The 18,529-nt window shown below is 33.9% G+C and overlaps 1 protein-coding gene across 1 annotated transcript; it reads left to right on the top strand.

Moving 5' to 3' along the window:
* Positions 1-11,920: 11,920 nt before the first annotated feature.
* On the top strand, positions 11,921-15,909 carry LOC125579365 (probable pectate lyase 1). The gene is made up of 5 exons (XM_048743418.1): positions 11,921-12,174; positions 12,909-12,989; positions 14,280-15,026; positions 15,114-15,252; positions 15,406-15,909. The coding sequence occupies exons 1-5, from the start codon at positions 12,074-12,076 to the stop codon at positions 15,631-15,633; spliced, it is 1,296 nt and encodes a 431-aa protein (XP_048599375.1). The 5' UTR covers positions 11,921-12,073; the 3' UTR covers positions 15,634-15,909.
* The last annotated feature ends 2,620 nt before the right edge of the window (positions 15,910-18,529 follow it).

Here is an 18,529-nt window from a genome sequence, read left to right as displayed (position 1 = left end):
ATATGACCATGTACTATAATTATTGTTTTCCATTTTTGTTCCACGACATGCCAATGTTTTGGTAGATTTTTTTTTTGTTGCTAAGTTAGTCATTTGTATTTTATTCTAGTTTTGTGTACGAATGTCATTTGATTCTAACTAAGACTTGAAAATATTCCCGTTCGTTTAATTTTCAGAAGTAAACTACTTGAAGGTTAATGTTACAGTTTAGGATAGGATATTGCTTTTGCAGCGGTGATGATGTGGACTTGGGTGGATCCCCCATGAATAGGGAACACACACCTTCACCGCATCAATTGCCTAATTATGTTGTCTCCCAAAACGTTAAGGAGAAATTTGTGGGACTTGAATGAGATTGCAACTCTCCAGCTCTCATTTGATTAGAAAGGCACAGTGAGCTCCCATGTGATTCGTTTGTCTTCTCTAACATTTTGTAGTTTTTCTTTCTTTCTTTCCTTTTCTTGACAATTGTTTTTTAAAAAATGTTGAAATCGTGTACTAACAACCAGTCAGACCTAAATATACTAAAACTGTGAATATCCCTTAGACTATATTTGCGAAGTGATTTTACCACATGTCCTTTCTACAATCAATTTCACAAAATAAATATGACATGGCTACAAAAATTGATGACATGTCTTATAACTTAATATGACATAGACAATTACATTTAATGTTAATTTATATTTTTGGTAAACTTTTTAAAATATGGTAATAACTCATATATTACATTTAATGTCAATTTATATTTTTGGATTTTTTTTAGAATAGGGAAATAACTCATAAATCATCATTAAAATAAATATATTCAAATATGGCATTATAAATTTCGAAATATAATTTAATTATATTTTTAAATCATACAATTTTATTACTAAAATTTTCAAAAATATATGCATTTTTTTAAGAAAATTATAAAAATTGAATCGTAAAATCATTATTTTCTTATATATCTACAAATTTTATAAACATTGGTTAATTTTAATTTTTGGTAATTATGCAACTTTTACAAATTTATTTAATATATTTAATTAAAATAAATAGATAGAAAAATCTATCTAAGATTATAATTTCAAATATATACATGCATATTCTTAAATATAACTCTTATGTTTAATTAAATCAAATTTATATTAAAATATTGATACGAAAAAGAATATTTACAATATTAATAAAAATTTATTTTAAAATATAATTTATATTTTTTTGTTAAAAAATATTTTAAATTTTTTTACTTCACATGGTACAGGAAGACAGCTAGTATTATATATACGAGTCACAATCCAGCAAATACATAATCAGTAGAATATAATATTCTTATTACTGCAAAACTCATCTATATATTAGAGCTTTTCTAAAACCCGGTCAGACCTAAATGAAACAATTTTTTCTACACCAATTTTTAAAAATTCGATCAGGTCGTTCAAAAATTAATTAGTTTAGATGTCCTTCTAATCATTAATCTTCTACAAATCGCTTAGTTACCATTTACCAATTTTTGAACATTGGTTTTTACCTTTAATACCAACAAAAATAATATGATAAACTTTGGCAGGATGATAGGTCTCTCTACGAGCTTCACAGATACATGCATTTTTTTTTTGTATTTGTTTTGCTTCATGATATAATATCACCGCATAGTTAGAACAATTAAATTGTTTGACAAAAAAAAGTTAGAAAAATTTAATTAATATGATACATCTCTACCGAACTTAACGTTGCAATGGCACATTGGAGACCATATTTGAAAATTACGGACGAGCCTTTCCTGAATACGTCCGATCGTGAACATATAGATTTTTGTTTTGTTCTTACATGCAAAATTTGTCATCTAGTTTATAATAGAAACAAAACTACATATAAGCCAAAAAAAAATAACGTCTCTTCATAGCAACAACGGCAATGTACAATGTAGAGTGGATCCAAAGCTCCAACCATTCAGTAATTCTGATAACGTTTTGGGGAGTGTCGGTGCTCAAGTTAACATAGTAGGTTAATAGCAAACGACAAATATAAATATTTCGAAATGTCCACTAGCTATGTCTATTTATATAAAGTTACCTAGAATGTAACTTTTAAAGTTAGTACAGTCATATACATTTCTGGTACGTACTTGATCATGACGATGCCGTCTCGGTGATTTGATTCAAGCCAATCAACTGAGAGACTTACATGCAACAAATATTTCCTAACTGGAATAGTAGGTAACGACGGTTAATTGTTTAGATCATTTAATTCTATATATACTGTATTAGATTTCGTACATTTTTTCATTTAGTCGGTTATCTAGTTAATTAATGATAAAAACAAAACACGGATAGATAAATGTTTTTTTTTGGGTGAAAATGTTAAGTAGGATAGATAACTGTTCAGCAGTAAGCAATGAATATGCATGGGATACGAAGAAACTAACGTTATCTTGTCGACTATATATTGGCTGATCAAAGGTAAGAACACTATATGGTACGTAGAAATTTGCTGGTGAATAGGTAATAACAACAATTTTAATTACATAATTGGATAATGGTTTCTTGCTGTTTTTCACTTATGCGATGAAAAGGAAACTAATATTTAAGGGAAAAAAAGACTAAACGATGAGTAAAACAGAAGTGAATGGGAACCAATTTGACCCCGCGAGTTTTGGCGTAACCAAACATTTCGCACCAACAAGATCTTCTCTTTATTGTAGCTTTTTGCACTTTTACAAAAGTAATTTGAGCAACAAAAGTGTAACAAAACTAAAGTTTCAATAATTACCAGTTACCACCAATCCAACCTCTCCCATGATGAACACACATGGTACACATCATATATTCGTATATATGGGAATATATATTACAAAATAAAAATCATATTAAGTTGGTGCAAGATAAGCACTAGGACGTTATTATTGTTAGACTTTACATTCGTAAATTTAATTCCGGCAACAAGCGATTCAGACATTCTTTGATATTAGTTGAAAATCATTATAAACTTGAATTATGCATAGTCATTCTACTTTTTAGTGTTATATGTATTACTTTTAAAACTGATTGGATCAACCGATAGAATATATTACATTATAAGAGTGTTGTTGCTCAAAAACATTCAATCGTACTCGAACGGAGACGAGTGTGTTAATGTCACCAATATTTACCGAGATAAAATGTTCTCACTTCTGAACCGTTTGATCATGTCATCGATTGTTAGCATGTCGTCGGATAATCATTCTGTACACAACAAAATAATATAACTTCAATGGTAAGTCAAAATAGTCAACTCTATTTACAATATAAATAAAAATAATCATTCACCAAAAAAACAAGAAATAATCTTTAAGGCTTAATGAAAAGATGAAAACCCTATCAGTTTACTACAAATTTGGTTAATCGTCAGCTGTCTTATTAGGGTTATCCGAGAAATGTTGCATTCTTGACCGGTTATAAGTTTTATGGGCTTGAGCAAATCACTAAACATATTTTTAATTATTATCTTAGGACGAAAGATATATATATATATATATATATATATATATATATATATAACATATTTTGAGGTCAAAGTAAAATCGACTCTGAATGATACATACTTCGGGTGCAACTGGATATTACAAGTTTTTGGAAAGAAATTATTTGGAAAGGCTTATTCTTACAGATTCCAAATTTTTTTACCATTTGAATGAAACAAAAAAACAAATATCATTCCAATAATTCCTTTTGGAATGTCTGAAAAAATGGAATGTAGTTATAAAACATTCATAATTAAAAAAGTTCATGAATAAGTGGAATGAGTGGAATGAAATTCAATTTTTTATTCCATAACTTCTTTTATTCAATTTATCTACGTTCCATTTTTTTAATTCAATTCATTTATGATATTCCTTAAATTGATAATTAACCAGTTGCATCCTTCATGTAAAATTCTTTATATAGTTATATACATGTTTGAATGTTAGAATTAGTTTTAAACTATGGGTATCCAATTTAATCTCAGTGTAGTCAGTAACCAAACTGAACCGAACTAAACTATGTATCGATTTAAAATCAAATATACTTTGAACTGAAGTATGTAGTGAACACTTCTATTTTTTTCATAACTATGGTTGGTGGTTCATGTGAGAAATTTAATATGATTGATGATTATTTATATCAACTAAGTTTGTTATTTTTGTTATATAATCATGATGAAACTCTGCAGTTAAAATTCTCTAGCGTATGGAAATATGGAACCCACCGAATTAGAATGTGCTGAGAGACGTGGACTCATGGATGAGTGCAGCGGTAGTCATGTTAATTACAAAGTTACAATACTCTTAATTGTTGTTGTTTTGACAAATAAAATACAATACTCTTATCTATCCAAAAAAAAATACAATACAGTCAATACTCTTAGTTTGAAGCTCGATTGGGTAGAAGAAAGAACTTGTGTGTATTTGGGATAGAAAAGGATTGGGGACATGATATCATTAATACGGCCAAGTATGGTAAGGCTGGGACTGAGGGGTAAATGGGTAAAATAGAATTACGAAAAGCGTGGAAAAATACTTGACATTATGATGACTATTGGTTGTTGCATGGGAACATTATTCTTGCTCCCTATAAAGGTATTTATAACCAAATTTTAATCATTGGGAATATTTACATATAACTTGAAAATTTTAATTTCACGACTAAAACCACTATAAGTTTTTCAACTATAGCGTAAATAACTATATATATGTTATTTTTAAAAAAAATTGGATAAAATAACATGGCATCAAACTATAATGGTTTGTTATCACCATTCTCATCTAATTAACATAAAATTTGTTACGTGTTACTAAACCTAATTTATTAATAATTACAATTTTATAAATATATATTCAAGTTGCAGTATAAATTAACTTATGTTAGAATACACAATTATTTACTGATTTATTAAACCTTGTGCAAATTAACTGGACTACAAGCCAGTGAAGATACCCAGTTCATTGATTTTGTAATCTAACTATGGACGACAAGCTAGTATATCTATGAATGATTGTAGAAAGAAGTCATAGTAGGTTTTTTCAGACCAGTCTAGAATATGATTTGCTCGATTTATTATTTCAAATTGCTTTTGCAATACAGTTTCCATTGTGCTTTAACCGATTTGACCAAATTTATTGAGCACCCAGTTTTACAACCAATAGTGAGAACAGTTTGAAAACTTCTTTGGATTAGTTAGTCAACGACTCAACGCGTATTCTTTAAGTTTTTGGTGACTTATCTTTCTTTGTAAGCCGTGATTAACGCCTCCGAAAATCAGTGAGTATATAGTATATGCCTTCACGGAAAATAATTTGTATTTTAAAATATTAATGTAGTATATACTCCAGTACCCGCTAATTCAGCAGGAAACTATGACAACTGGTTTCCGTGTACGGACTCTCTTTCCCTTGCTCATATTTTATTGATGAGGTGTTACTACGAGTCTACAATTCAAAGGAAGAAAAGTTAATAGGATTATCTATTTTCTGCTCCAGTCATATTCACTTGCTGTTAATGCGAAAGTGAAAGCATTAGTTCGAAGCCAATTAACTTCTTCATCTTCTTTGTTGCTTCAGTCATATTCGAAGTCATTCAATTATTATTTACTTCTTTTTGATAAAAGGCTTGCTATTTAATTAAAAAGGAGAAACTTAAAGTCATTCAGTTATTCACAGGTCAATAATTACTAATTACCATTTGATTCTATAAGGTAAAATTTTGAAATTCGTGGTCATTCCAGTGAATCTATAACTACTACTCTTAAGCTAATTAATTAATCAAGTTTATTTAAAGCCCTTTTTTCAAAAAAAAAAAAAAAACTAATCAAGTTTATTGACGGTGGGTATAATAGCGTCTACAGTCGTATTTTAGATGACTTGATTAATGCATATTAAGATTTTCGCTTGAGAATGAATTTTAGTTTGGAATAGCATTTAACTACTATATAAAGAGTAAAGAGTGGAATTTGAACCCCAAGATAGTAAAGAATAAAATTATTTTTTGTTTATAACTGTTAATCAGCAAAAGTTTGTAAAACTGCCTTTTAATTTACTGGCTGGTTAACTCAATAACTAAGATATTTTACATGTTAGCTATTAGCTTTAAACTCCAAAATGTACATTATCAATAGTATTACAAATATTTATATGATTTGAGTTATTAATTCAGTCATTTATATTTATTTTTACTGGCAATGAAATTGATAACATATTTATTTTTTCGTCTACATATATTTACATAAAACATAGAGAATGGAGGAAAACATTTTAAAACATATATTTAGTTACAACCCTGCGTAATATTAAATTATTTTAGTGAATCCTAAATTATAGACTACTAATTTCTTTAGAATCAAATATAGAGATAGTTTATATTTTGACATAGGTTATTAGTATATATTCCGGTTTAGTAACTGGTTTGTATTGGTTAAGGTTCCTTTAGCTTAACCGTGCATATATATATTGAACACACATGTACATTTCATAATTATGAGGATTAACAAACTTCTATTTTCATCTTCTTCCTCGATTCACCATCTCAGCTCAATCTTGTTTCTCCATCTTCATCTTCTCTGATTCAGATGTTAATATGGTATCATAGCACAATACACTCATCTTCCGCTTCGTTCGTTGAGCTGTGATTTCATTCTTTTCCTCATGAGTCTTCCTTTGCTTTCTCTTTCGCGATTGTTCTGTATCTTGGCCGTTACGATTTGCGATCTTCTCGTACGTCTGATTGTTTGCGTCTTGTTCGTGCTTGTTCATCTCGATTCGTCATCTCAGTAATCGATTTCTTGCGAACTTTCGTCATGGCTGCGACTCAAGATTCGACTCGTTCTGTCTCCGATCTTTATGAGAATCCGTACTATCTACATCATAACGATCATGCTGGCTTGGTGCTCGTCACAGATCGATTGACAACAGCTGCGGATTTTCACTCTTGGAGGCGTTCAGTTCGTATGGCTTTGAACGTTCGTAACAAGCTCGGCTTTATCGATGGTACTATCTCTAAACCATCTCCTACGCATCGTGATTATGGTGCTTGGTCTCGTTGTAACGACATTGTGGCGACGTGGTTGATGAACTCTGTGTCAAAGAAGATTGCTCAGAGCTTGCTCTTTATCTTCACGGCTGAAGGAATTTGGAACAATTTGCTTTCTCGATTCAAGCAAGATGATGCTCCACGGGTCTGTACTTGTGGGAGAAGCTACAACAACGTAGTCGAGTGACTAAGTTCCTCATGGGGCTAAATGAATCATATGAGCACACTCGGCGTCACATACTAATGCTTAAACCCATTCCAACCATTGAAGAAACGTTCAATATTGTGACTCAGGATGAACGTCAGAGGTCTATTCGACCAGTTACTGCGGTTGATAATGTGGCTTTTCAAGCAGTAGTTCCTTTGCCTACAGTTCTACAAGCTTCGGGTGTTGATGAAATAGCATATGCTGCAGCTTATAATGCTGGACGGACTGCACAGCGACCTATGTGCACACATTGTGGTAAGGCTGGTCACACTATTCAGAAGTGTTTCAAGTTACACGGCTACCCCCTGGCTATAGAGCATATGGTTCTTATCAGAACAAGAATGTGTCTCAGTCCAAGAATGTGCAGTCTCAGCCGAAATATCAGAATCAAAGCTTGGTTCCAACTTCTTCTCAGGTGGCTAATGCAGTTGCGAATGTGTGTGCTGATCCAGATTCACGCTACTATTCTTTACCGCCAGTCACTCCTCATTTGACTAGTGGTGGCATGGATCTAAATCTACAGAGCTTCACCCCTCAACAGATACAAAGTTTGATCTCTCAGTTCAATGCTCATGTTCGAGTTTCAGAGCCTCAAGCTCTTTCCTCATCGTCTTCAATTCCACAAGCCACGATTACAGAACATGGTCTGATGAATACTCATTCATCATCCGGTACAGTACCCTTTCCTTCTATCAATCTTACATTTCAAAATCACAACCTTTTATATCAAAATCATTGCCTTTCAACTCTACCTTCCCTACTTCCACATGATGCTTGGATAATAGATAGTGGAGCTTCTAGTCATGTTTGTTCTGCTCTAGATATGTTTGATAGTTTTACACCTGTGTCTTCTTTTACAGTAACTCTTCCTAATGGTCTTAAAGTTCCTATTACACACACAGGCACAATTAAGATTAGTCCTTCTTTGATACTCTATGATGTGTTGCTTGTTCCTGATTTTCGATTCAACTTGATAAGCGTGAGTAGTCTAATAAAAACATTGGTTTGTGCTGCTCACTTCTTTCCTAATGGTTGCTTAATCCAGGAACTTTCTCGGGGCTTGATGATTGGGAAGGGTAGCTTATACAACAATCTTTACATTCTTGATACTACTAGTCATGCATCGTCTGGCAGTGCTGTGTTCTGTGGTTCTGTGTCAGCTGATAGCAACTTGTGGCATCAACGTTTGGGGCATCCTTCCACTACTTACTTGCAAAAACTATATTCACGTTTACCAGCATTTACACATGTAGCGTCTGATAATACTCCTTGCACAATATGTCCATTATCAAAACAACGACGTCTTGCGTATGTTTCTCATAATACGCTTTCTCAATCTCCTTTTGATTTGGTTCATTTAGACATATGGGGGCCATTTAGTGTTCAATCAGTAGAGGGTTATAGATATTTCCTTACATTGGTTGATGATTGTACTAGAGTAACATGGATCTATATGTTAAAGAATAAAGGAGAGGTTTCGGTTATTTTTCTATTGTTTCTTAAACACATTTCAACTCAATACAACATGAAAGTCAAAGCAATCAGAACTGATAATGCACCTGAATTGGCCTTTACTGATCTCATTAAAACACTTGGTATGTTTCATTACTTCTCCTGTGCTTATACTCCTCAGCAAAATTCAGTAGTTGAGAGAAAACACCAACACTTGTTAAATGTAGCTCGCTCTTTGCTATTTCAATCAAATGTGCCCTTGGAATATTGGTCTGATTGTGTGATGACTGCAGTGTTCTTGATCAATCGTATGCCTTCTCCATTGTTAGATAACAAATCTCCTTTTGAAAAATTACTCAAGAAAGTTCCAGATTATTCTTTGTTAAGAAACTTTGGTTGTTTGTGCTTTGCTTCTACTCATGCTAAAGATCGAACAAAATTTTCACCTCGTGCAGTGCCTTGTGTGTTTCTTGGTTATCCATCAGGATATAAGGGATATAAAGTTCTAGATTTGGAGTCTCATGTTGTTCAGATTTCTCTAAATGTCGTATTCCATGAGAAAGTTTTTCCTTTTAAAACGTCTGAACTCTTATCGAAATCTGTTGATATGTTTCCTAATACAATTTTACCAATGCCTGCACCTTTACACTTTGTAGAGTCAATGCCTATCATGAAGGATGGTGATTGTTCCACTTCTATGCCTACTACTACACGTTCACACACTCATAACAATGCTAGCACTGATAGGAATGTAGTAGAAGATGTTCGTATAGAATCTGAGAATGTATCTAGGCCAAAACGAACTACTAAAGCTCCTACTTATCTGTCTCAGTATCATTGTGCTTCCCTTCTTTCTAATACTCCACTTTCAGCTCGCCTATCTTGTCCTTCTTTTACTTTACCTCCACACCTTTGTTGCCTTATTCCTTTTTCATCTGTTACTTCTCCTTCATTTCCACCATCATTCAAAACACCTTATCCCTTATCATCTGTGGTCTCTTATGATCGTTTTAATCCTGTTTTTCAAGCTGTTGTTCATTCTTATTCGATGGAAATAGAACCTAAAACGTTTCAACAGGCCATGAAATCTGATAAGTGGAAGAAGACTGTGAATGTGGAACTTGAGGCTATGGAGCAAAACAGAACATGGGATATTGTTTCTTTACCTGTTGGTAAGAATGTAGTGGGTTGTCGATGGATCTTTACTATCAAATACAATGCTGATGGGACAGTGGAACGTAATAAGGGTCGTCTGGTGGCTCAGGGCTTTACACAACAAGAAGGTATTGATTATCTTGATACCTTCTCGCCTGTAGCGAAGTTAACAAGTGTCAAGCTTCTTCTGAGTCTTGCTGCAATCAATGGCTGGAGCTTGAATCAGATGGATGTTTCAAATGCTTTTCTACATGGAGATCTTGATGAAGAGATATATATGCGCTTACCTCAGGGTTATACTCCTCCTGCTGGTGTAGAACTTCCTCCAAATCCTGTTTATCGCCTCAGGAAGTCTTTATATGGCTTGAAGCAAGCTTCTCGCCAGTGGTATAAGCGATTCTCTTCAGTCTTATTGGGTGCTAACTACATTCAGTCTCCTGCAGATAACACGCTCTTTGTGAAGCATACTTCATCCTCTTTTGTTGCTGTCTTGGTTTATGTGGATGACATACTGATAGCTAGCAATGATAACGCTGCAGTGGCTTCTTTACAAGCACTTCTTCGGTCTGAATTCAAGATAAAAGATCTTGGACAAGCTCGTTTCTTTCTTGGTCTTGAGATAGCACGATCTGCTGAAGGTATCTCGGTTTGTCAACGAAAGTATACGTTGAATTTGTTGGAAGATTCTGGTCTTCTAGGCTGTAAGCCAAGTTCCATTCTAATGGATCCTACTCTGCATCTTACAAAGGATTTGGGCAAACCACTTGTTGATGCTAAGGTCTATAGAGAACTTATTGGTCGTCTCTTGTATCTAACCATCACGAGACCTGATATTACATTTGCGGTGCATCAGCTGAGTCAGTTCTTATCTGCACCGACTGATATACATCTACAAGCAGCGCATAAGGTCTTACGGTATCTCAAGAACAACCTGGGACAAGGTTTGATGTATTCATCTTCCTCTGAGCTGTGTTTAAACGCCTTTGCTGATGCTGACTGGGCTACTTGCAAAGAGTCTCGTCGCTCCATTACTGGCTTTTGCGTTTATCTTGGTACCTCATTGATATCTTGGAAGTCAAAGAAGCAAGCTGTGGTGAGTCGAAGTAGTACAGAGGCTGAGTATCGCAGTCTTGCTTTGGCAACATGTGAATTGATTTGGATTCAACAGTTGCTTCGTGATCTTCATGTCTCAGTCACGGGTCCAGCTAAGTTGTATTGTGACAACAAGTCAGCGCTTCACATTGCCAACAACCCGGTCTTTCACGAACGTACTAAGCATATTGAGATCGATTGTCATACTGTTCGTGATCAGCTCAAAGCCGGCAAGTTGAAGACCTTTCATGTCACTACTGGCAATCAGTTAGCAGACATCCTCACCAAACCGTTGCATCCGGGTCCCTTCAACTCTTTTCTCTCTCGTTTGTCATTGTCAAGTCTTTATCTTCGACAAGCTCCAATGATAAAGACTTGAGAGGGGCGTATTAGTATATATTCCGGTTTAGTAACTGGTTTGTATTGGTTAAGGTTCCTTTAGCTTAACCGTGCATATATATATTGAACACACATGTACATTTCATGATTATGAGAAATAACAAACTTCTATTTTCATCTTCTTCCTCGATTCACCATCTCAGCTCAATCTTGTTTCTCCATCTTCATCTTTTCTGATTGAGATGTTAATATAGGTTACTAGAATTTGAAAAATATATAATTAATCTTTTATATAAATATGTATATAACATCATTTGTCTTGCTTTAAAAGGTCGGATGTTTACAAATAGTATGATTATTGATTACTAAAGTCTATAAGTCTAAACAAGCAAAATACTATGTTATGACTATAAATTAATTACATACATATGAAAGGAAAAAAAAGGCATTCGTTGGCAAAATTATTAAAGCGTGCGAGGTATGTAAATCAACACGCTTGAGCAGTTAGTGGCAGTTAGAACGGTAAATAAAGAGGTGGAGTTAACAAACTAATCACGTTAAAAAGGCAAAACAAAGAATCAAATTGTACCACACGTCGTCGTATGGTTTCGATACATAACGGCCGTCTTAACGGCTCCTTTTCGTGTCGTCTTCTTTTTTCCACTCTACAGATTCTATAAGAGGGCCACTACATCTCCAAACTCGTACATTCACTGTCTTTTTATCTCTCACTTCTCTATCTCTCCTCTGTTCTAATTCTCTCGGACCACAGCAAACACTCTGTTCAGCTTCGGCTCCAATGGCGGTTCTTCCGACATGGATTTTAGCTATGATGTGTCTACTCTTCTTCGTCGGAGCAATGGAGAACAGTACGCACGACAAGATCTCATCTCTCTCCAGGTCTATACACCTCTTTGTTTTTTTTTTCCGTATGATATGCATCTTTCGATATAGAGAAGAACATTTATTTAATTAATTTGTTTTACATCATTGATTCGTTACATTGTTCATTCTTTTTTTGAACTCAGTTACATTGTTCATTCTTGAGCTACATTTTCGCTAGATTCCAAATAAAAATCCAAAACATAACTATAAAAATCATTTATTTTCACTGTTTTAATTCCTTTTTCAACCGACAAAATTAGCAGGAATGAGAAAAATAGTTTTTGGTTGTTTTTTTGCCTTTTCGATCTCTACTAGGCTACTACTCCACAATACTAGCTTCATCGTTGTTTAAACAAATAACCTGAGCCGTTGTAAGTTGTGTTGTGATCCAGATCCATCGATCTAAACCGTACGTTCTGCCTTTTTTGTTGCATTACGTACACTCATGAGTCAACGATAATGTGTAGTTACAATTGACTGTTGTAAATTACCGCTTTAACCTTAGACAATGGCTACTCAGTACCCCTGTCGGAATTGTTCGATAGGGTTAGTTTCGTCGTTCGATAGTTATGTCTGAAAGATTTTAACGGTTTCTCCGGATAGCGAATTTTATGGAGCAGTGTAGTGTGTGTGCATTCTCCAATGATTAAATTTATCAAAAACATTACTATATTGTCAATCATTAATTTTCTCTAGATTCTCAAATTTTTATTTCTATTTTGTAAATGATCTTCCTGTTTATTTTTCAGTTCCGACGAAAATGAATGGAACACGCATGCAGTGACAAATCCAGATGAAGTAGCGGACGAAGTTATCGCCTTGGCTGAAATGTAAGATTTTCTTAAAACTATCATATGATAATATATAAAGTATTTTCTAAAATATATATATATATATATATAAAGTAGTAAGGGGAAAAGTCATAGAAATTCAATAAAATATTTGGGTATGGTCCAGTGAGTCCTAACTATTATTCAACAATAGTGTTGTGACTTTTGTTTCAATCTAGTGTCGGATCAAGATCCATCATACAAAGCTGTCACATTTATTTCCTCTCTAACTAATTTAATTCTTACCCCATATTCACACTATTTATAAACTATGACAAATATAGTGTTCGATAATTAATTTATTCTTGCTACTAGTGAGATCTAGTCCCGTGAACATTTGCTAATAATTATTTTTGTCAGGCTCATATCTTTAAGTAAGATATCTATTAAGTATTTTATTTTCATGAAACAAGATATTTATTGTACCTTTTCTTTCCTTTTCTAATCTTTCTCTAAAAAGTATACATATTTATATCACCTACTACAGTTTCATGCATAGAAATTGTAAAAGTTAAATTTCATTGTATTCTTTCTCAATATAGTAGTTTATTACATTTTAACACTGTTCGCAATAGTTCTCAGTTTTTTCTATTTCTTGTCAACTGTTGTTGAACTAGTAGTTATAGCAGACAGTTTTCAACGCAAACACCACATGCACTAATGCTAGGCAGATCCGCGTCCAACGCATTATTGCATCTACATGTATATCATGCCTCCCACAAAATTAAATTATCTTTCACATCGCTAACCATTTGTATACGGCTGAGTACACACTGCGAATTCGTTAACATTTACTTTCAAAATACGTACAATAGTTTTTTAAAAAAATATCCATATTTTCTGTTTTTAAATAAAATCCATATTTCTTTTGTATATTTTAAATAGGTTTTGAAAAGAAAAAATATATAATTATTTTGGACAGTTCCCATGTGGTCGTAACAGAACAATGTACACTTTATACGGTCAAAAAACAATAAGATCCCAAAACGGTATCCGTTAAAACGGACGGACTTGAGCGTCGGTATCCAACGGCAATATTTTGTTTGGCCTTATTTAACGGTACTCTGTAACGTCGTTTGCTTCAAGAATCTTAGCCAGAGAACCTAATCCCACCGACACACGTCTATGAAAAAAGTCTAAAAATACTATTTATATCAACAATGTCATGTGCACATGTTCTGATGTGATTTTGATTTTTCTAACAATTTTATTTTAAGTTCATGAAGAAGATCCGGTTCACAAAATAGAATGAAATATGAAACTAATCTAAACCGGGTAATGATTTTACAGGAGTGTAAGAAACCATACCGAGAGGAGGAAGCTAGGTTACTTTACTTGCGGAACAGGCAACCCTATCGACGATTGTTGGAGATGCGATGCCAACTGGCACAAGAACCGCAAACGCCTAGCGGACTGTGGAATCGGGTTCGGAAGAAACGCGATCGGTGGACGAGACGGGCGTTTCTACGTAGTCACCGACCCAAATGACGACAACCCGGTTAACCCTAGACCGGGGACACTACGTCACGCCGTGATCCAAGACCGACCGCTATGGATCGTTTTCAAACGCGACATGGTGATTCAGCTAAAACAAGAGCTGATCGTCAACAGCTTCAAAACGATCGACGGACGCGGCGCAAACGTTCACATCGCTAACGGCGGTTGCATCACGATTCAGTACGTGACGAACGTCATCGTGCATGGGTTGCATATTCATGACTGTAGACCGACGGGTAACGCTATGGTGAGAAGCTCAGAGACGCACTTTGGGTGGAGGACTATGGCGGATGGTGACGCGATTTCGATCTTTGGATCGAGTCATGTTTGGATTGATCACAACTCGTTGTCTCATTGCGCTGATGGGCTTGTGGATGCTGTTATGGGCTCGACGGCGATTACCATCTCTAACAACCATATGACTCATCATAACGAGGTTATGTTGCTCGGACATAGTGATTCTTACACGAGGGATAAAGCTATGCAAGTTACTATTGCTTATAACCATTTTGGAGTCGGACTTATTCAAAGAATGCCGAGGTATGTCTAAAGACCGAACAAAAAAATATAGTATGCTCTGTTTACTCTGTTTTGTTTTATGACCAATAAAATTAACTTTTCTTGCAGGTGCCGACACGGGTATTTCCATGTCGTGAACAATGACTACACTCACTGGGAAATGTACGCGATTGGTGGAAGCGCAAACCCGACAATCAACAGTCAAGGAAACCGCTACGCCGCCCCGAAGAATCCCTTTGCTAAAGAGGTAACAAACCTAATCAAAACCATTGAAACGAACGAGTGACTGCTGGGACGAAACTGATACTACATGTGGTTTCGGGCTTCGACTCCAAACCTCCTGGTATTAAAAAAAAAAAGAAGAGTGTGTGACATTATGGTATTGAATGTTTTTTGATAGGTGACTAAGAGAGTGGACACACCGGCTAGTCATTGGAAAGGATGGAACTGGAGAACGGAAGGAGATTTGCTTCAGAACGGAGCTTATTTCACTGCTTCTGGAGCCGCTTCATCTGGTAGCTACGCACGTGCCTCTAGCCTCGCAGCTAAATCTTCTTCACTGGTCGCAACCATTACTAACGACGCTGGAGCTCTACCTTGTCGCAGAGGACGTCAATGTACCTCATAGTTGTTTCTAAACCTCCTTCCAACACCATTTACCACCAAAATTCAAAACCATCTTCAATTATATTTAGACAAAAGTGTACATTTTCACACATTTGTCATTTTTAAAAAGCCAATTATCTTTTTTTGTGTGTGTTTTGTATCGATTTTTCTCAACCTCGGGTTTGCTTGCTTCAACCGCAAGTTAACACAAGTAAAGGGGGAAAAACAACCTTTCATGTAAAAGAGAAAGTCCCGAAGTGTTGTTGGTTCTGTCTGATAAACTCAGGTTGTTCTTCCATTGTCTCTGTCATTTACCAAGAAAAAAAAAAAACAAGAAAATACTGTCTTGTTTTTTTCGTATCTTTCGTGTATTTCTTGAGGTTTATAATTAAATATAGGGTCTAAATAATTTGTGAAACTTTCTACTTTTCTTTGTTTGCTGGATTTGTTAGCTTTTTCCCACCATGTTGTAACTTGTCATGATTGGTACAGTACATTTTAACTTTAGAAGCAAGCAACCAATGTCAACAAAAAAAAAGAAAAAAAAAAGAAGCAAGCAACCAATACTAATTGGCGGTTTATAAAAACTTTACATTACTGTTATTTTGACAACGAGTTATTTTTGGGTTTATCCTCTACGGTTCACCAACCAATAAAATTTAGTTATTTCAAATCTGATATCTTTTAAGAAAGAAAACAAAATATTGTCAAATTATATTATATTTTTAAAATTAAAGAAAGTATAAATAAAAAAAATAATAGTAGTTGCAAAAAAAAAAGTTTTCAAAAAAAATTAATACCATAAACAAAACACTAAACTCTAAATCTAAACCCTAAACTCTTTGGTAAATCCTAAACCCTTTGATAAATTTTAAATTCTTGAATTTAAAAAAAAAATATTTTTAACACAATCAACAAAACACTAAATCCTAATCCTAAACCCTAAACCCTTGGTAAACCCTAAACCCTTGGGTAAATCCTAAACCCTTGGATAAATCTAAAACTCTTGGATCAAATCTTTTTTTTTTTTGTCAACATAACTTTCATTTATGTTAAAACCCTAATGGGCTTTTACATAGGTTTCAAAATACAATGAAAGATCCATATAGAGAAAACATTAAATTTTAAAGCCCAAAAGAACAGAATTTCTAGAATAACCTAAGAGCATCATCTTCACGCAACACGTGTTAACACGTGTCCTCCATGCACACACAGAGCAGTAGCCGTCGAGGTCGTGAAGCGGAAACCGTCAACACCGTGAAACGACAACCGTCGACTTCGTGAAGATTTCACCGCAAAAGACTCTGTTCTTTCAACCTTGCTTCTGTTTCCTCATCACCGAAGATCGGTAAACACCTTTCCAGTAGATCTGAAACCAATACTCTCCTTCGCGCCTCTGTTTCTTCAATCTCCAATCTCTTCCTCTGGATGTGAAGAACACCATATACCTTCAAACGATTTGGTACCAACTATTGCCAAAACATTTGCAAGAAGCAAACTCTGGCTTTTCTTAAGTTGAAACAAACCTGGATCAAATCTTAAACTTTAAGATTTATGATTTATTCAAGAGTTTAGGGTTTACCTAAAGGTTTAGGATTTACAGTTTAATATTTGTTGGGAGCGTTAAAAATACTTTTGAAAAACAAATTCTTTTTTTTTTGCGATTAAAAAATCTTCTTTTTGTGATTAATTCAATTTTTATTTTAAAAATATAATATAATTCGATAATATTTTGTTTCCTTTTTTAAAAGATACTGAATCTAAAATGACACAATCTTATTGGTTGGTGAAGGTTCACCTAGAAGGTGAACCCAAGAATAAATCTTTGACAACACTAGAAAAGCTTTAATTGCGACAGATTCGAATACCCAGCTATCTATCAGACTATCACCCCCAAATGTTTTACCGTTTTGCCTTCCAACCACATTAACCTTTAGAAAAAATATCATATTCAAATTGTTTATGCAACAAGCATCATAGGAAATAAATTATCAAAAACGCTAGTGAATAGTAGTATGCATTATAAAATTATAGAGACCGTGATAGCCTGTTAGTGAATTTATATTAATCCTAAACTTAGTCTATTTTTGTGTATTAAACCCATATTATAAGCCAGTATTGATTAACACGTATTCCTTTTTCTTTTAAAAGCATACTAGATTTTGACCCGCGCTTTGAAAGCGCGGGATTAACCTTCTTGCATATGAGTCATGAAACTTTTATCTTTTTACATGTTAGATATACGAAATATAAAATAGTTAGAACAAAAGAGTCATAGTATTCTCTTATCATATTGTATAAGAGTATATAAGTAGACATAAAATATTTGTATTCTCATTTTTTTTTAACTGATTCTTACTTACATTCTCATTTGCAAAGATGATTTACATAGTTTCGTCTGACAATAAAATGTATTAGATTTCATATGTATATATTGTAAGGTCATAAACCCATTTACGGCAGATCTAACTTTAGCTATGTTATAGGAAGATATATTGTTCTGAAATTGGTATAAACACGAAACCGAACTTTCGTAGGAGTTGCAACTTAAGTGAGATATTGTATCTTGTCTATGGTAAAGTCTTGCACAAATGACAGATGTAAACTGAATATTTTCGTAATGATATTTCCTTAAATAATATAGATTTTTGATTGCAAAACTTTAATGCATTAATGTTGAAATAGGTTTAGGAAATAAATGATGCGTACAATTAGGAAAAAATTGCTGCAATATGGTTGGGCTATAATTTATGTTCATTTTGAATTTTGAAAACAGTGGGATTTTTTTTTTGTCATTAAAAACAGTGGGACAAAAACTCCTTTTTGATTGGTCGAATTAATGGAGTCACAAATTATTATTATTTTTTTAAAGGAAAATAACTAATGGCAGAGAGTTGTAAATACCTTGAAAATTTAAG

This window comes from Brassica napus, chromosome A10 (genome assembly GCF_020379485.1).
Source record: "Brassica napus cultivar Da-Ae chromosome A10, Da-Ae, whole genome shotgun sequence".
NCBI lineage: Eukaryota > Viridiplantae > Streptophyta > Magnoliopsida > Brassicales > Brassicaceae > Brassica > Brassica napus.
The sequence above is the reverse complement of the archived record's forward strand: the minus strand, read 5'-3'. Positions and strand labels throughout refer to the sequence as shown.